This window comes from Cygnus atratus, chromosome 7 (assembly GCF_013377495.2).
Source record: "Cygnus atratus isolate AKBS03 ecotype Queensland, Australia chromosome 7, CAtr_DNAZoo_HiC_assembly, whole genome shotgun sequence".
Lineage (NCBI taxonomy): Eukaryota > Metazoa > Chordata > Aves > Anseriformes > Anatidae > Cygnus > Cygnus atratus.
In genome coordinates this window covers 17294292-17315478 of record NC_066368.1, presented here as the reverse complement: position 1 = coordinate 17315478, position 21187 = coordinate 17294292, and the positions used below count along the sequence as shown (strand labels likewise).

General features: G+C 35.7%; 1 protein-coding gene across 1 annotated transcript in view; it reads right to left on the bottom strand.

Annotated features, from left to right (window-relative positions):
• Positions 1-21187, bottom strand: part of PLCE1 (phospholipase C epsilon 1) — a 141061-nt gene that overhangs the window by 69626 nt on the left and 50248 nt on the right. Inside the window, exon 3 of the mRNA XM_035554342.2 lies at positions 19523-19808. Within this exon, the coding sequence (XP_035410235.1) occupies positions 19523-19808 (286 nt within the window). The remainder of the gene's footprint in view (positions 1-19522; positions 19809-21187) is intronic.

The window sequence follows — 21187 nt, the reverse complement described above, 5'->3', positions numbered from 1 at the left end:
TAATATGCTATTTTTATAAAAGAGTAACATGATTTTACAACTTCCCACCACAGTATGTCATATTTGTGATGTTATATCATGCTAGTATTTCTTTTAAGAAAGTATTGCTACTAGCAAGCTTTTCTTAGCAAGCTTTCCGGAATCACAAGGGCTGTGCCAGGAGACCAGTTTAAGGGATGCTGGGAGGCATTTTAAAAGAAAAGAGAGAAAATCAGCAAAGCCTGTGTTCTGGTCAGATCAATATGATCAGAGTCCTTCCACTGACATACAGAATACATGAAATTCACGGTCACTTCGTTTCAGTGGTTATACCAGTGACCGAAGGACCTCGCCACTCCAGTAGGAACCATGACTGCAGTACAGTCCAGACACAGACAGGTGAGCCACCCAGGTACTCATGAATTTTACCAAAGACAAACTAGAATTTAGTGTAAACCGTAAAGTTATATATAAGAAGCAGTCTAGCTGGGTTAACAAGTAATTCTCTGAGCCAGTTACTTGCTGGATCAAAGGCAGCTAGTCTGACATGAGCTAAGTATACACTATAAAAATGTTACTGTAAAATGACCATAATACAAACCTGACAGATATTAGCCATGAAACGAATGACAAAGAGGAGTCATAGAAATCAAATAATGATATAAGGTAATTTAATTTAGCCTAGATGAACTTTTGTCAAGGACGGCTACATGTAATGAAATCAATCCTGAGATGACATAGAGGGAGGGAATCATTCTTAAAATTGTATTAACTCAAATATAAAAATATACTGCATGAAATCCTGACTCCACTGATGTCATCGGCAATTTTGCCACCAACTGACAGGGCCAAGACAGCACCTTGTGAATATTTTCCTCATGGAAACCTATATTGCAGAAACTCCTCTAATTCTAGTTATTTGCCTATGTGTTTTAGCAACAGATTCTCATGTTCAACAAGTCCATCTATGACAGAAAGACTATTTTTAAGATACTTTTCTTGACAGTACAGCCAATAGGTGTGGAAATGGAAAGACAGTAAACATTAAGAAAATGCATTATTATTTGTGAATATACAACTAGTCAAAATTATTTCTCTATTTGTGAAGTTATTACTTGCATTCTGTATGAAGTTAAATCTCTCAGTATACATTTAAAATACTTTTTTGGGGGGAGAAGTAATTAGTATTCCAAACACAATAAATAAATAAATAAATTGCCTAATCAAAAATTAGATTCTATAAAATCCTAGTTATTTTACTTCAGAATTGCATTTGGTTTGTACATCTACATGCCATATATAATGCCATATCCTACACTCTTTAAATCTTTCTGTACATCTTTCTTGATGAGCTAGTAAAATGTCAAAAGCAATTCACCTGTAAATATGTCAGCAAATGCTAGGGCTTCTTTTAAACTCTGTAGAATACAATGGTGTGGCCTAAAATTAAACTTGCTAGAAATTTTCAAAACTTTTGCTACTCCTATAATAAAAAATAAATCTCACTAAGTGAAAAGTGCAGCTGTATGAACAAACTAGAACATTTTAAAATTATCCATAAAAGTACCAGAGAGCAAAGAACTTAGTGACAGAATAAATGTACCACAACTCTGTACCAATTTATAAATTTTCACTTAACAAAATACTCAAATTCATGCAGATTATAGCAATCAACAACAAATGCAAAAGATTTTCAGCTGCTCTAAATATATGTAAGTAGATGTATTCACTCATATAATGCACTCATAATGGAGAGCAGACCATGAACCACCAATTAAGTATTTTGGATACTGTTTCTGTAATTACTTAACATTCAGATCCAGTAATTTAAGTAATTTCTTTAGTTTAATTATTTATAGATCTACATATCAGTACATAAAAGTTGATCTGCAAATTTATTAGGAGAATCAGCAACAACATGTCTTAAGCTGAATTCTTGGTTGACTTACAGTACATGGCATGGGCCCAGATCTGAGGGAATGTTACAGATTTCCTGAAAAACTACAGCAAATATCTTAATCTCTCAATTTGTTATTTCTTCTTTTTAAGAATAAATTTCTTAATAAGATCTAGCAGTTAGATACACTGCAATTTTTTTTATTTTTATTTTTTTTTACCATTTGTTAATAGCCTATTTGGCTTATGAAATTTCCATTCAGTTCTTACTAGCTGTCTCAATTCAGTTTATTCCACATCATGATTTAACTAGGCTAACAGTCACAGAACAACTATGTTGTCTGCTGAAATTCACTGAGGCCCTCAGAAGCCTCAGTTCTAAAGTTCTAAAGTATGCTTTCATCTCGATGGAAATGCCAGTGTGCTTAACAAACTGTGAAGTCCAGAGAAGAATCTATAGTCCTGAGACAGCGAAAATATGATGTAGCTTAATGAAAAACACTCAACAAAATCACAAGAACTGATGAGATTTCAGAGCTGAAAAGCTTTTGTTTCTTTCCTTTGGATGTATGTAAATTACAGAGTGGATGAGCCTGTGTGATTTAACCTTGGAACTGAAATCTGTTCAATGGCTCAGAAGTTTAAGCCATGGAAGGATTAGTGAAATTCAGCAAACTGCAGAGAACAGGGCTGGCACATGTCTGGAAGCTGAGAGTGAAAACAACAGACTACATAAAGCATTAAACAAACCTTTACTTTGTAACAGAAATTTCAACACCTACAGCTTGCCTCAATACCACTTATTTCATACTACCTCAAATATAAAAGCTTCAAATACTATTTATCTAAGACTTTTTACAGCCTCAGTAGTTATCTCTATTTCTGCTAGGCTATATGTAATTATTTTCTTTATCTTTTTTTTGTTGTTTGGTGCATGTCACTGGGGAATTAGGGTAAGCTGACTTGGGAAGGATACGGTTATAAAAGATTGCATTCAAGGAAATGGACCGTGACTATATATATTCTACTGTTGACAATCGTCATAAAAATGAAAGTATTTACTCCATTTTTTTTCCCCAGGATTAATATGCTTACTACACAAAAGCTCTTCTAAACAGTCACAAGATTTAACTAATGAATTGTGTCTTTGTCACTAGCTTTTAGCAGATTATACTGGAAAAGGTGCTTGACACCCTTTTCTAACATGAAAACATAAAAAATTAATTATTTTGATATCTGAAAACAACCCCCAAATCTGAGATGACTTCCTCAGATTTTGAGATATCTCTTAATGTGAAGTGAAACTAGTTCCTTCTCTAGAAGTACCTAATAAAAATTAACGTTTGTCCTTTTTTGTCTTCCTTGTGGCGTCACCGCTATCTGTGGCGTGGTTAAAGTTTAAAGTAGAGTTAGGGCCAAGTTTGACAACCATATTGTTCGCATAGTAGGAAAACAAAACACCTCAGCCTTGCTTTGAGCTGAGGGTTGGACTAAATAGGTTGGACTAAATAACCTGCACAGTCCTTTCCAGCCTGAATGACTCCATGACACTAAAAACAAACATTTTCTTTCCCTTTTTTTTTTTTTTTTTTTTTTTTAGGAGGAGGAGATGGCAAAAAAAATAAAAGGAGATGGCAAAAAGAGATCCTTCTGCATTAATTAAACTGCATTAATTAAACATTAATTAAACTGATGACACCAATAACACAGTATCTTTTTTGTTTTTAAAGATGTCAACAAGCCACAGAGCATGCAGAAAAGAGCCATAAAATTATTCCAGGGTCGAATGGTATGAGTTGGAGGGAAAGATTTAGATCAGAAATACATAGCTTTAATTCACCAAATGAGAATTGGGAGGTGGTTTGACTGTAGAATTCATATAAGCATTTTCAGCAGGGAAAATATATCAGTTTTTAAATACTTTAATCCAGCAGAATAAAAGCCTAACAAGAATAAACAGTTGGTACTTGATAACAGATAAACTCAAACCAGAAACAAGTCACACTCCTTTGACTCTGAGCACTACTGACCATGGGAAAAAGCTATGCACATTGGTGGTGGTTCCGAGGCTTCCTCCAAAGGCTTTACATGAACACTGTTGCAATCACTGAGCTTAAAATAGAGACTATTGTGTTAAAGTAAATCACATCTTATAAAGGATGTTAGACTATATCTAGAAGTCTCTATTGACAATAGGCTTTACAATTTATAAACTGTCTTATTTTACCTAACATCAGGTAAAATAATATTACCTATAGCCCTTCTATCTTGAAATTGGCTGTACCATCATCCATTCAATCACTTAATTTTTTTTTTTTTTTTTGCCTCTCAAGACTCTTCTTTCATGTAAGATCTTTCTGAAATCAGTCCCTCCGTATTCAGCCGCATGCACCTTGCTGTTTTTGTCTTGCTAGCTTTGCCAGCCAACACTGCCTATGTCCATTTTCTTCAAGTGTCATCTGTGTAGAGAAGTTCTTCGATGTAACTGGATCCCTTCCTCCATCATTCTCCGATACCTGCTATTTGCCATTCAGATCTATTATTTTTGGTCACATTCCCTGTAGACACAAAGGACACCGCTTACTTCTCCTTACAGTAATTATTACCTATCTGGAGGTTATCATGAATCTCCACACTTTTCTCTATACAGCAACCCATTTTTTTTCCAGTTTTTCTTCACTGATAGTATTTTCTGTATATTTGCTCTCTTTCAGCTCTGATTTGCACTCTCTTCAATTGCTCCATATCATCTGGTATTACAACTGTAATCAACTGTACAGTCATCTGTGACAAGACTGAGAGGACTACTGTGTGGCTTTTACTTATAATTCCTTTTTCTTTTCTTTTTCTTTTTTTTTTCCTTCTTTTTGTTCCTCTCAGTCAAGCAGCAAACACATTACCACAACATGCCATACTTAAACAACAGGCACCTTGTGATGCACTGTAACTACCAAGTGCTTTTTTTTGCCAACTGTTTCCCACCAGCCCCTCCACTCTGACAAAGAATAAGACAATTTTCCATACAGCAGAAGCAGAAAACTCTTACTTACATGATTCCATGAATTATTTTGTCATTACAGCTATAAATGAGAAATAAAATATTATAATACTGACCACATTTTAACATCAATTAAGTGGCTGCAACTTCCATTCTTTGTGGCATCCAAAAGTAATAGAATGAGCAATTTTGTTTCTGTTTGAAAAAACGTGATTTTCTAAACTACACAAATACTGTTTTGTTTTTTTTTTTTAATAGAAATGGAACTTGAAGACATAATTTTGTATTAATCAGCACATGCCACCCACCATGCCTGTATTTCTCTAACTTACAGTCATATGAAAGAGAGGTAAAATATGCAGGAATGCAGTCCACAAGAGTCTGCTGTAAGTCAAATAAAATGTGAAAGTAAAACTACCATTTTCAGGCTTATGGAAAATGCAAAGAGAATGATGATCTTTTTCAAAAGATATAACATTTTATCTGTAAGAAGAAATATATTTTAGAGATGCATTTTTGCAGAAGTGCAAAATTTAACATATTAAACACCAAATCAGTGCACAAAACTTTAGAATAAAATTATTTCAATTGAAAATTCTGTATTTGAGTGACTAAAATGTTTATGAATTTTTATTGAATTCATCCAAATGTTCTGGCCAATTAGTAGACAGCTTTTGCAGAAATCATGTTTTCAAAATAGAAAGTATCAACTTTTCATTCTGAAACTAATCTGTATTTGTTCTTTCTAAATTATATAATTCCACAAATATAAAACACAACTTTTTTCGTTTTGGTGTTCAAAAGTAGTTTTGTTTTTTTGGGGGGTTGGCCGTTTCTTTTATACACACACACAAAAAAAAAATCTAGTATTTTTTAGTTCCAGCAGCAAACAAAAATCTTAGTTACAGACACAGTTCTAGTTGTATCTCTGCATACAATAACTTTAACTGCATTTTAGTTTTCCTCTGTTATCTTTTTGAAAGCAACTCACTCTATATATGATTATAGAAAACTCCCAAAGCCTTTTACCCCTGAACACCAAGCTTATATGCAAAATCCTACTTCTGATACTACATTCAAGATAACCAACTCACTGTGGTCAGCCCCACTTTGCTTTTTAGATTCTGTGCACATATTTGGATGGTTTGTTGATAGTTTTTCGGAGGTTTTATATTCACAAATCTTTTACATATGACACAGAAGAGAACTGTATGCTTTAATTTGATTTTTTCTACTTTATGGCAGCTAGAGAACAGCACATTATGACAATCTGAAACTCAGAAGAAAAATTTACTTTTAATGCTTATTTTCTCTCTTGAAACATTATTAAACTTAAATAATAACAAAATCATTTCATGGTGCTTTAATGCGTGTCACCACAAGTAAGTTCATAAAAGTACCTACACTGACACAAAAACTCAAATAATTATTATAAAATAACTCTTCTTGGCAAATACAGCAAAATCATTCTTTTCTGACTACTCTAACCATTTTTTGATCCCTTAAACTTCAAATTAATTATTGTACTGGTTTCTTAGTTGGAATTGTTCATGCCATAATTACCTACTGTGTTTTTTGTTAACATTGTTTTTGTTTAATTTATTCACTGATAAAAATGACTTCTTAAGGATCTCTAAAAAGATCAGTCAAGTCTTTAACCTACATATTTTATGAACTTGGATGACGAGGTATGTAAAAAATAAGGTTGGATGTTTGGCACATTGTCGCCTTCTGAGATTTGTAGAAGTTTCTATGTAGTTGCAATGGCTGTAGTTCCTTGCCTGGAGATAGTAGGAAATTGTACTAATAGTTACAAATATTCTACAAAACCAAGCGTAGTAAAACAAACAAACCCACGTAGTTAATGGCTTTAGGCATTCCTATTTTTCAGGATTAGGGTCCAAAGACAATGTCACCGACCCAAATTCTTCAACTTCTGAAAACCCAATAGAAGAGCAAGTTCTTAAAAAAAAAAAATCTTAAAAGAATTTATATAAAAGGTTGTGCACATTTATACACTATTCTGCTTTTATAAGGAAATCTTTATGTTAAAGAAATCTTTTTTCAATTTCTTTGTTGAGCTTTGCAATTTAATTCTGAACAAGCAAATACAGGTGAACAACTTCCGATCAAATCTTCTCTAAATCTAACAGTAACTTATTAAAAGGTATTCAAAGCTTCACTTTTTTCCAGATTGAGACTTCCTTTTTTCCCCAATGAACAATGATTTTAGAGGACACAACTTCTCCCTGTGGCAACACGGTTACGTCAAAAGGCATGTACCTGTGCTTTACTCCAAGATATCAGAGAAAAGGAAAACTGAATGCAGAAACTAATGCAGCAGCATCAGACCTATCCCCTTTCTAGAAGATCTGAACACTTGATTCCATAAAGAAACCTGAAGATGTGCACGAAATCTGTTGTACCCAGTCCAAGGGAATTTAAGGATAAAAATATTTTAATGCTGTACAGTTGTGCAAAGCTCTTAAAGTATTCACAAGAAACATTTAAAAGTTCTTTTATCTTCAAGTTGTACTTCCAGTTCTTTTATTACTGTTTTGGTATTTTGTAAGAAAAGTATTTTCAATTTGTGCTTGATAAATCTAACTCGTAATTTACTTATTTCAGAATAATTAAAATGTGCAGTAATGCATTTTTATACATAACTATTTCCAAAGAAAATACTTAAACATTACAAAACTATGTCAATATGAAGTTCCTTAAACAAAAACCAAACAAACTATGCACTAGCAAAAACTCTCGTATCAGCTTATTTTCTAGAAAATGCATGCATAATTCTACCTCAAATCAAAACTAAAAACATCACAAATCAGCCTATCAAAACCGATGTCTCAGATGAGTTAATAATGTTAACATTGCTGAGATTACCTAACACCATTTCCCCTAAATTTCTTTTAATCCAGTTAGGTATCTTACATTGTCTATCACTGACTGAATAAAAGGCATCAAAAATCCCACTATTTTACAAGGAATAATGATACAGTTGATAGCAGGCTTTCTTTCTTTCTTTCTTTTTTCCTGTGCTCTCTCAATCACTGAAGTGAAAATAAAGGTGTTGACAACCAATACAATCTCTCTATTGCAATGAGATACTACCTCTTTGAATGGTGAATGTTTTTCATAGCCGTTATCTAACAGGCAGTTTAGCGAAACAGGAGGGTTAGCACATAAAAGACATTCCTTACACAGAGCAAAATACTAACTTTCGTTCAAGTTACACATGACAGTTCAACATTCGTAAATATACGTTTCTTTATGGCCAATTAGTAACAAAACATTTTTTTACATGCTGCTATGCATTCATGTCGTTCAGAAAGGAAAAAAATCGCTGCCTTAAGCACCTACAAAACACAAGCTAGTTACAAGTGTACTGAGATAACACATACACTCAGTATACATATATACCTGTATACTGAAGATCCAAGAACACAAGTTTGCAAAAGGGAAAGAAAAAATGGAAGTGGATTTACATTCAAAAATATGTTACTAAATTTTAACACCTAAATCATTTATAAACTAAAAAAAAAAAAAATTGCCTGTTTCTAGTGCTCTTAAAAATTTCATTATATCTGACATTCCTATTTAGTTCAGCATTTTTTATGTCACCTATTTTTGTAGAACAAGAAACAAAGGAATGCCCTACTACATAACTTGATGTCAAAATAGTTGCAATATGAACAAAATCCCTACAAAATTCATTTTCCACCTAGCAACAGCTCTAAGTGTCCTTAAAGCATTGGTATTAAATGCAGACATTATAGATACAACGTTAGATTAGAACACACCCACTCAATCTACTAACACTGGAAATAAAACTTTCACTTTGTTTTAGCTACCTATATATAATCAGAGAGTTGTATTACAGACCACAGAAATGTAAATCTTACCAGCAAATGCGTCCTCCATTGAATCTCAGATTCCTCCTAAAATGCCAGAAGAGCAGGTACTTCCAACACCACAGAAAGTCTGCACACTGCACTTGTCCAAACTAACAGTCAGGCAACAGCTGCTCAGTTTAAAGCTACAAACTGTGGCAAAATGCATAACTGACGTGCCTTGTGTAAGCCATGAAGAAGACATGCATTTGGCTCGCTAGCTAAAAGGTCAGGTTACCCACCTCCTCAGATAAAAGTTGTAACACTGGGATTCAAATGGAAGGAAGTTTAGAAATTAAGGACTAGCATACATCCTGCTAAGACTAAAAGCATTTGATTTTGACAGCAGAGTTATAAACAAGAACCATTTTAATTCTGCTGGATTTTTGTCTTCAAATATATTAAGAAATAAGTTAGCCTACACCCAAGCTTTTGCACAAGTTATATTTATATCAGTGTTGTTTAAACAGGCCAAAAGTAATAAACTGAGTTAGTTTTGTTTTAGGAAACTTCAGCTGAAGCATTACAAAAACTGCGGCATGGGTTCCTTTATTAGCCCTACCTTCACAGCTATTATGTGCTCTGCACTAGAGTCTCTAATAAAATGCAATAGCACTGGCTTTAGTGGGACAAAGGGATATGACTTAGCACAACCCAAAAAGAGTTTATTTGAGAGGAAAAGAAGAAGAAAACCTCCCTGAGGCTTCCAGAAGTGTGTTTAACTGTAAAGAATTCACAGAGTGAGGGACTTAAAAAGATGGCACAGTTTTCCAGGCTGCCTGTATGTTGGTAAACTACATAGGAACCAAAATGATGCCTTGATCCAAGCAGCTGTCAATATCTGGCTCTGGCATTTTTATCACTTTTCTTCATTCTGATCTTAGCCTTGTCTACACACAGTTTACATCACTTTCACAAACAGCAGGACTACATCAGTGAAATTTTAGTTATGAAATTTGCTAGAGTACACAAGGTTGAAAAACAATACACTGCCACAAGAAACCTTTCTCCATTTCCCCAGGAAGTCTGAGGAGTGATTTGCTCAGAACTGGAATGCAAGTAGTACACTTTGAGTCACTTTGTTTATAAGGTGACTCTGTCTTGTCTGAAAAACTTCTACTGGAGAAGCTACCATGGAACACAGCCAGTGCACCACTATTTTTTCATTGACAACACCAACATATTCTTTCTTAATTGGAGGAGCAGCAATTTAGTATTGTTTCCAAGTTCTGGTTGAAAATTAGTACGCTTAGACTTCTGAAGAATTCCTATTAAACGTGATAGTATAAGGACCATTATGGGGATACAGTATAGAACTTTGAAATTAATTTTATTCATAAATATCAATTTCATTAATGCTATCTCCCTACAAAAATACAAAATAAACCATTAGATTAAATATTTCTCATCATTATAGGGTCAATATTAAAGAATTTTCCACTGATTATAAAAGTTACTACCTGAAAATATAAAGAAAAAAATCAGAAGAATTTTGGTTCTAAGAAGAAAACTATAAAGTGTGCCTTAGAATTTAACCAAAAAAAATGTTTCTGGTTATAAATAGAACAGCATTATTCTATAATTGTTGATTTTCTTCTAATTTGTTTCCTAGAAACAAAACTTCAAGGGAATCTTTGGAGATGACTCTTGAGTCATCTTTAGGCTTGAGGTCCTTGGGGTTTTTTTTTTGTTTCTGAGTGACATGCTAACATAAACATACCAAAAAGTTCCATTCTACACTTCAAAAGTTCCCATGGACATTACTTTTACAAGGCCCATTCAAATAAATGTTCAGATTTTTAAAACAATAAACAATAATAAGTAGTTTAGGGATTAACTATCTGCACTTAGAATCCCACTTCAGTGTTTCTGAAGACTAATTACTCTTTAAAAAAAAAAGGAAAAAAGTTTTAAAACTATAATCACTGCACTAACTACTGATCTCTCAGCCTCCATGCACACACACATTAGTACATATATCATTCCCTTCTCCACAACAAAGCTCTCACAGCAGGGGCAGACTCACTGCCCCTGTCTTTTAGTGGGAACTCCGTCTTTTGGTGGAAACAGCAGCCATAGACCACCAACAAAAGTACTGCAGGAAGCAGACTCACCTACACAAGTGAAAGGACCAAAAATTATTATTGGAACTAAAATCTATACAAAACTATCCTAAATTCAGTTGTTTCTTAACTGCTTAGCACTATACATTAGTTCCGTTATCTTCGTTCATATAACCACGTACCTTCCTGCACCCATGTTACCTGTTCTGTCAAAAGGACCAATTTTTATATTTATATTTATATTTTTTTCTTAGATTACATTAGTTAATTTCTTCAATCTACTACCCAGCTCAATTATTTATCTTCCCATCCTGCAGTAAACACATTGCTGCACCCAGAGAGATGGCTATAAGGACGAGATGAGCTATGCTGGCAGAACGTAATTCTTTGTGCCTACGATGTATGAAACTAGCAGGACAAAAGGAAGCTTTTGTTAAATTAATGTTGGCAAGGGTTCTCCTTAAGTCCTACTCCTCTTGCCCTTGCTGTGCCAAGCTGCCTGCAACTGGGACTGACCAGACAACGATGGGTCTGGGAGGCTGACTGTGGTGATCTGTCCCCTTCTGCCAGTTCACGGAGACCACCCCCACAGGCAGCTCCAGATTGTCCCAGGTGTCCCGTGGCTAAGCTATCCTCCCAAATCTTTCTTCTTCAGCCTGTGCTTCCTGCCACGTCAGCCCTAATTCTAACCCTGGACCAGTTGACCTGAACTTGCCCTTGTCTTCCTGGTGTATGTCCTGGAGCCAAGCAGGCAGCATGAAATCCTTGGTTTCCTGGCCCACACCCTTGCTTCAGGCCACATCATCTACTTACTGTCTGACATATTTCCTGGATTTCTCCGCCTGCAATGTGTTGCCTGACCCATCTTCATGCCTTAGATTCTAAGCCTGAGATATGTCCCATCTTTTCAGGTGTGAACCTCTGCTCATTCTGACAATATTTTGGCTTTATCCCTCACTCTAGCTGGCCTTAACCTTTGGGCACAAACACACACATAGACAAGCTAAATTATTTTGGCCTTCCCAAGTCTGTGTGCGTAATGCTGATAACACCCATGACACTAACATACAACTGCCTCAGCTTTGGAATTTCCCTGTTACTGTAAAAACATGCCTTGTGCAAAGGGTACAAGAAACAGTAGTGGGAAAAGTCATAGAGACTTGTTTGCTAACCAATCTTTGCTGATGTCAAAGTCTGATTACAGAAAAAGAGTTTTCTCTGAATACTGGGGGATGAATGAATTAGGTGTGGTTGCTTCTCTCACATTTCTCACCCTTCTTTCCCAGCTGCTGTTGTGCAGCAGGTTTTCCCCCCCCCCCCTTTTTTCAATCTGCCCTCTCAGAGGCCCAACCATCGTCACTCCCTGGCTCGGCTCTGTCCAGCAGCGGGTCCTTTTGGAGCCAGCTGAAGCTGGCTCTGATCTGACATGGGGCAGCTGCTGGGCTCTGCTCATGCAGGCCACCCCTGCAGCCCTCCACTACCAAAAACTTGACATGTAAACCCTCGTAAGGTTAAGAATGATACAGTCTGCCCGCATGTAAACGACAAATTACTTTTCTTCTGCTCTTGGTCAAAAATTGTTGTTGTCTATCCAGCAAGTTCTGGGTGACCTTGCTCTGGAATCTGAACAACAGTGGTCAGGGATGTAGTCTAATATATATCAACTAAGAAAGCACCATCAGACTGAAGCAAATTTAAAAGATGCTAAAGTGAAAAGAATATTGACAAAATGTTTGCCACGTGCTTCATCCTCAGATATGTCTTTTCAATTCCATTTTGTTTTTGTTTGATTTAGAAAGCTACAAAGTTGTCTTTGTAATGAGAGGAGTGGGGGGCGAGAGAAGGGTACAACTTTTTTATGTTACAATGACTTTGGGTGCTGGGTATAGGTTTTAAATAAAAAGCAAAAACATTTTCACATACCCTAGTTCCTTCTTTATGATTAAAAGAAGGAAAAGAACAACAAAAAAAGACCCCACCACTTCTTCTATTTTATGTTTAAAAAGGTCAACAACAACTGCAACAATGACTCTATCCTCAAATGTGATCCTAGTGAAAATTCTGGCTCATTAACCACTATGAACAAACTTCTGTAACAACTAATTTGTAAGAAACAGAACAGGCTGAAAAGCAGGATTTCCTTTCCAGGGGAAGCAATCTGGTTTCAATCCAAACCATATTGAAAGATGATCTCAAAATTTCTTATTAACCAGAAATTATGAATTACATACAGACACTAAGACAATGCAGCTGAAATCTCTTCAGTGTTCATAAGTGAAAATCATGTTCTTTGTATTAACAAAGATGCCAACAAGTATGTGAATTCAATGACTAGCTGTGTGAACTCCAGGCACCTGTTGTTCCCAAAAGTCCACTCTCAGATTGTCCCTGGACTACCAGAACCCAAGTTGCAGTTCCTCAGCAGGGAGCCGTCTGAGAGCACGGCTTCCAGGCTCCGTACTGTAGACCCAAGAAGTGAGTTTCCTACAAAGTAGACCCTACACGGGTTTTTAAAGACTCATTCCCAGATTCACGTGACTTGGAATTCTGTTTTGGAGCTTTGACATGTTTGGAAGCTTTCACTTGATCTTATAACTCTCAACAACACATCTGCCAGCAAGACAATCCTAACCCTGCGGACTCAGAGCATTTAGGGTCTTTAGCTACTGAACAAAACCTTCAAACGAGGTATTCCTCCAAGAGCTGGACAACTTGTGACTGCAAGGTTCATTGCTCAGGTCACCAAATGAACTCCTGAAGGACTGAACACTAAGACTTGCCATTCTCTTAGTACTAGGGAGACATAATCCCAGGGGGCTATCACTGAACTAGGGACTCTGTATTTAGAGGCTCCCCATTTCTGGGACAAACGTCACATAAAATGCTTAACTACAGAACATATAAATGTTTTGAGAAAAATCTTCCTTTTAAATTGTGAAAGGACACTCCAATTAAAGTAATAGGCTCCTTTTTAAACAGATCGTGCAAGAGCATGCTGAACTTCACCTCCAGGAATTCCACACATTTTGGAATAAAAGTAGTGGAAGGTTGCCTGGTCTAGAAGAGGTCCTCCAAACTTAAATCCAACAGCCTGTGAGATCTTTTCAAGACTGGCTGGTACAGATAGATTTTAAACACACTTCTGCTTTTGGAGCTTTTTTTTTTTTTTTTTTGCCTTTTTTTTTTTTTAGGAACCATCTGGAAAAACATTCCAAGTGCAGTAATAATTGCTCTAGAGTGGACAACCATGCCTAAATTATGCCCACAGCTTCAGATCTGTACTGAAACTTAATCTGTTGCTGAGGAACAGTTTTACCTGGCAGAAAATACACATCTACTTGACATGGACCTTGGTGCCATGTCTTTGGCATAAGGCTGGATGTACTGCAGCGTAATCTGTATGTGGTGGCTCCTTAGAGCAGTTCAGAAATTATGATGTGTGGAACTCAGTTGTCCACCCACCCTACATCCCACGTGCATCAGCTTCCTACTGTTTTCACACTGAACTGAAGTCTGAGCTGTAACTTTCTAAATGTTTTGTGACTTACCAGAAAAACTTCCTTCACCCTCATATTGGTGTACTAGTGATCAGCATAGGTGCATGTACAAGCAATAATGGTTTTATTGTAAAGAGAAAGGGAGCACTTTTCATGAGGGCCTCTCACCTTTGAAAAAAACATCTATTCCCAGCTAAACTGTAAGGGCTTCTGTGACTAGATGAGATGGTAAAAGAGTTCTGATGGCTGTTTTAAACATTTTGTTAAGGTATGACAGTAAGTCATTGTGCTCTAGACAAAAAATAAGTATATTTTTGTATATTTTCACAATTTCAGAAAAAGTCAGTAAAAAGGTTGTGTCAGTGAAGCACTTCAGCACAATTCTGAGTACCACTGAGTTAAAAAAAATGGCACTGAAAAGGTAGTACCCACAAAATCAAAAGGCATGAGGAGAAGCAAACAGGTTCTACACCTAGTGCCTAGCCAAATGTCCACTAAGTGACACTCTACTACACTTTACAATGATGCAGTTAAATATATGACTACACTGAACCTATAAATGAACTCCATAAACAAACAAACAAACAAACAAACCCCATCAGCATTAAAAGATTAGCTAACCAATTTGTGATAACTATTTTTACAAGTAGAATAAAAATCCTACCTTTTAGGTTCACATGGAAACTTTTTCTCAACAGAGAGCTGTCACTCTCAATGAAAAATTACATAGGTGGATTACTCAACTTTTCCTTTCAGTACAGTCATACATTTGTTTCTTTCTACTTCCTCCAGCATGTCATGTTTCTCTGACAGCAAAAGAAAAGAACTTAGAATACAGTCAGTAGACAATACTCCCCAGCCCTGAATAAAGGGTTTATCCAACCTGCTTCCTAGTTCAGAACAGTTCTTGTTTCATATACATTATTAAAACACATTTTTATTCAAAATCATTTGTCACAGGTAATTTAAGAGTAAGATGCATATGCAACCTCCTACTCCCAAGTGCTTTACAAAATAAAATTAGAATTACCCAGATAATCCCTACTCTTCCATCAAATATAAATATAATTCTCTTCCACTTAAGAATATACTTGGGCAATGCCTGCACAGAGGTAATGATATGTTTAAATAAAATGCGTGAGGATGTATACAGGCATTGAAAACTAAAATATTAACCACAGCATGTATTTAACACAGTAGAATTTTGCCTATGTTACAAGTAAACATTTTGATGAAGTCCTGTTGAACAAAGTGCACAAGATGTATACAAATACCTAAGACAATTTAGAGATCTCAAACTCAGAACATGATTTGACAAAATGAAGCACTCAGTAGCAATATTAGTCCAAGGTGAGTTTGTCCCTATTGTTCCCCTCATTTACAGGATTTTTCTGAAGTGAAATCAGTTTCTAGGAACAAGAACCCAGGAGGAAGAGAGAGGTGATGAAAGTTGACACTGGAATTGCCACTTACAATGGCAGTAAAGAGCCTCACATATGTAAGCTTTTACTCTAATATGCAAGAGTATTTGTTATTGTCAAATTCTGGAAGTAAAGTGCAACATGGCAAGTCTTCAATAGCACCTTTATGTACCTAATTTTCCCAAGGTAAAATAGCTATCAAACCAGATTCACCACAAAATGTTTTATTATAATTACTTCATAATAATTTATCATTTCTTTCAGCATTTATTTGGCATGTCTAGATATCACAATGTTTATAAGAGAAAGGAACTTTGAGTTCAAATTCCAGAGTGGCAGAATAGTAACTAGGTAGTCCACCAATTTTTATTTATGCCTATGTAACATCCCAAATTACTTTTGAAGATACTAAAATAAATGTATATAATCCTTTGCTTTCATAAGATATCCTACTTCCACCCATGTCAGTGCTGTTGTTTAAATTTTCATTTGCTAGTGGTCCCTTTTTTTTAGTTCAAGTGATTAATATAATTGGTGCTTCTGGGCATGCCTACTTCCATACGGTGAAGTATGGTGCCATAATGCTCAAACTACCATCTCAACTGCTGCCATCACCAGAAAGGATCATATTTTGAAGGACTGTTAGCTGCAGCTGCCTATGTTGTTTTCAAACCAATCACTATAGGGGATTTCCCTGCATCATGAGAGCACTCCAGTTTGTGTCTGAATGAGTCAGCAACAGGTCAAGTGTCTCTATACTGCACAGTGCTGCACAAACCAGACATGTCTGTAATTTCTTTCTGAAATAAAGAAATCGGTGTTGTCCTGTACTTCTAACAGGATCTTTATGCTCAGACTTTTATGACGTCTTCCTAAACTGTAAATGCCTTCTCAAACACTGTTTTAAAGGAAGAACTGTAAGACTTATGTTCTAACACAACACTTGAAAAATCTGTCCTTTCATGTCACAGCTTGTGAAATATAGTAACAGGAAAGATTTTGCTATTCCTGATCAAAATAGTAAAAACAAAATCCAAGGAGTCTTCTCTCCGTTCTTCAGCAGCCTAAGCAACATGAAGAAATACAACCTGAAGAGATACAATGCTAATTTCCTGTTGCTATTACTAATTCAGAGCTGTACACAACACTGAAATTACTACATGGGCACTCACAACTTTTGACTGTCAAAGTAGATATTTATTTTAATCTCCCTGGCCTCTCTGCAACTTATCACACTTGGCTTAGATAGAACAGTTTGAACCATTTCTGGAGGGCTAAGAGCCACAAGCTGATGGAAGTTTTACCTTTACTACTAAACCACACCAGGACCAATATATTTATTTTCCTTTTCAACAGCGAAGTGAACTGGTCAGATGACATGCTGCATCTTGTAGTAAATCCTCCATTGTATTTGACATCAGAGTTGTTATCAACATCAATTAAAACTTTTCAACCATAAACTAATCCCATCTAAATTTGAGGTTAAATCCAAGAGTAAAAGAAAGCATTGGACAGATTATAATAACGCCTTTAAGAACCAGCATGTACAAGATAATTTTCTTTCTTGAAAGGTACACACACCCCCATGAATGATAAATGCAACCCTGACTTCAAAATAGTGTTGGGTTCTTTGCTGATGCTGATGTCTCAGGTGATAATGTTGCCAAGTAATACTCTGTAAATGTTTTTAGAAAGGACTTCGTTACTGTTATATTTGACATTTCTCAAGTATATTACATCACTGTGATACCTGAACATGAACCTTCCACATTCAGAAAATGTCAATATCCTAAAGCTACAACACATACATACAAATCTTCCTCAACAGAGACAGCTACAGCAAATGAAATCTAACCTCTGCTCTCTACACTGACTTCCCCTGGAACTGTAAATCAAGTTCAAGATCTTGGTCTTTTTCTTCAAGGTCTCAATTGCTTGGGCTCAGAATATCAACACAAGCATATACCATATAATATGGGGATTGCAGAGATCCCCAAACTAGTGCGAAGTGTGCTGGTACACAAAGCACACAAGTGCAGGTAGTGGCTCAGGCTCTAAAAAAAGGTACAATCACATTAGCATGTCTGAGCCTGAGCTAATTGTTGCTGCTGCTTCCAGTTTCAGAACTCAGTTGGTGCTGCCTCAGCTCTGGGACGACGGTCGCCAGCTGGGCTTGTTGAGCACCGCACCAACATGCCCCATGGGAGGATGACATTGGTAATCAGGGGACTGAGCATCCTTAGGGTCTCAGGCAGGTCTAGGACATCAAACGCTTCCAAAGACATGCTTTCTTCTCCCAGTCTGTAGGAAGAAGGTCCATCACACTGTACCACCCAGAACACGGTTCAGTTCTTTCAACCTTGACTTCCATCATTGTCACAGGAATGTGTATGTTTATTTTTCTAAAGCAATCATCTCCCTGTCCCCAGAACAAATAAAAAACAAACAAAAGGGAAAGAAAAAAAACTATCAAAATAGGATACCACACTGTACATACCTCTGTCTCTCTGGGGATATGTGAAGCTTAGTCATACGTCTAAACGTACTACTGAATTTCATTCAGGTGCTACAGTCTGCCATCTGTACCTGTTCTTCTACCATCACATATCCTTTGTCATTTGATTTACCTAAAGATAGACTAATTAAAACTAGAAAGTGCCACACACAAGATAACCTGATCTGAGTACAAACTATACGACTTTTTGTTTGAAAAAATGAGGTCAGTATCTGCATTAAGGAACTACACTGAGAATTCTATTGATTTTGTCATATTATTGTAAAACTTTAAACAAGACGTAATATCCACATGCTTCAATTCTACAGTGTACAACTGAGATACTACTTCCTTTAGTTACAGGATAACATGCTGATAAATCCCCAGATGCTTGAGTACCTTAGGAAATATTCTAGGAATTAATTACAAATTACTATAAAATGCAGTTAATGTTCTGTACAAAATCCTGCTCTAATACAATGTATTCATACCAAGAATGCCTTTTTCTTGTTTAACTTCCAGAAGTGACCAAACTAAATCACAGAATGGTATCCTTATTGCATACTAAGACTATTTAGTTTATTATTTATTTACTATTGTTTTTTATTTATTTATTGCTATTATTTATTTATTATTTACTGTTATTTATTATTTACTATTTAGGTTTAGGTTATTATGCAGCATCCATCCTCAATAAGTATTATCCAAACAGACAATACCCACATTATTCAAAATGATCAGATCCTAGAAAGGTGAGGAATTCAGTAGAAGACCAACAGTAAATCTGTTATCAATTGTATATACTTAGCGCATAGTGCTCTGCTGACAACTAGTTGTTAAATGACAACAACAAGAACTGAGTGTAGTATATACAACATTCTGAAGTCCTAAACCAAGTCAGACCATGAACAGGACTCTACATAAATGACAAATATTACAGAAAGGAACACCATAACTACAATGGTTTCAACATTAACTTTGGAACATTTCAACACTAACAGAAACATTTCAAAAAAGAAAAAAAAGGAAAAAAACTTGTCTGGTTTTATAATAATCTTTTCAGTTTTGCATGCATTTTTACTTTATTAAACTAATAATCCTAGTTATTATGACACAGAATGAATTGCAAAGAAAAATCTTTGAAAACATGAAAATCTATTTATCTGTTAATTTAATATATGAGTATATAAAGTACAGAATATTATATGGTAGTATATATTTTGCAATACTTGCTATATTTAAAGTGGACAGGCTTCAAAAAAATTAAATCTTTCCTACCTTTAAGCATTGTTCTTCCAGTTGATCCTCCGAAGATACTTAGAAGACCGCTTCTTGCTCCCAATGATGTAGTTGCTTCTAGTAAAGCACCAGTTATATAGTTAGAGAGTGCAGTCCTCTGTAAAGTGGCACGATATCGAGAGTAAGCACCTACTACACATGGTTCTACACAAAAACCATCACCTTTGCATACATAGTCTGTATCTAAAGCTGGGAGCTTTCTCAGAATAAGAGGAAAATATTCAAAACTGTCTTCTGCTCCTTCTTCTCTCACTGTATTGAAGATCTGTGAGAAATACAAAAGTATGAAATTAGTTCATTTGTTTAGGATAATAAACTGAATATCAAAAAATTCCAAACTAGCATGAATTGATGTAAAGATCAACAGCAAGAAGGCATTGTGTCAAAGCACTGCATTTATGCATTAAACCTAAAGATTCTAAGAATCCAGAACTGATTTGCAAAGATTTTGCGTCAGGTTTCCACACTGTCTATTTAAATAAGATAACATTCTGGCTTTAAATCTATGATTAATAGCATTCTAATGAAAATCAGTTCTAAGGATCATCATTACACAAAAAGGTGCCACAGCAATACAACTGTGGTCAACATTTCAAATAAAGAACATACACAAAATCTATTACAAAACTATCAAATATTTTGTGTTTCCAGTAAAGTCTTACAGCTATCAGTAGCAGAAAAACAGGTCCGCTCAGGGTTTGCACTTTTGCTTGCCGAATGGGGCGGGTTTTTGTAAACAGAAATGGTTTTAATCATTGTAAGCAATCATTCAAAATGTTCTGGTGTCATGTTCATTGCATTACTTCCAGCCTACGCACAGGTCCTCTATCTAATATTGCTTTAGTACTCTTTTTCCAATATTTGTACTAACACACTAATGAACTTCAGTCTGTGGCTTAGCAACTAAGTAATGTTTGCTTATTTAAAAGACTATAATGATCAAAGCAAGAATCTGGAAGAAATATTTTCATTTAATATGCAGGGAGAGACTTGATTCTTTGCATTCTTGCATGCTGACTTACTGATTAACATTAATAATTTGTTTCAATGTTCTGTGTTTTCTAATTGCATAGTGTAAACTACCGAATTAAAAGATTAACATAGGAAATGGTCATTATAACTCTTGGTGGGACAGGTGCCAAGGCAATTTTCAGGGGGTTGTTGCCCAGACACTCAGTAATGCATATAACTGGCACCTTATCGTTAAATCAGTATTGTCACATAAGCCAATAAATTGGTTTTGATTGAAATAGTTACTTTAAAACTCAGTTTTCATCCAACTTCACAAGCTTTATTGTTAATGTAGGAAATCAAAATGTACAATATTGCTGTCTTCAGTCCTTAGAAGTGCACAGGGAGTAAGGTGATGCCTTACTATTTTATTTTTTTTTTGGTTAATGGCTTGTTACTTTTTGCTGTCCTTCCCTTCACATAAAAAAATACAGATATCCATTGACATGGCAGAAAGCGCATCCAATCCTACACTGCAAGCACACGTGCTCAGGCAAATGATCAGACACTGTTTGCACAGTCTGTGCAAGTCACATGGCTGCAGCACTGGCACTCTCACCAGGGGACAGATCCATGCCCAGTAACACAAAAAAAGGAGGCCAGCAGCCCCCAGAGCACAGATCTGCACTTGTA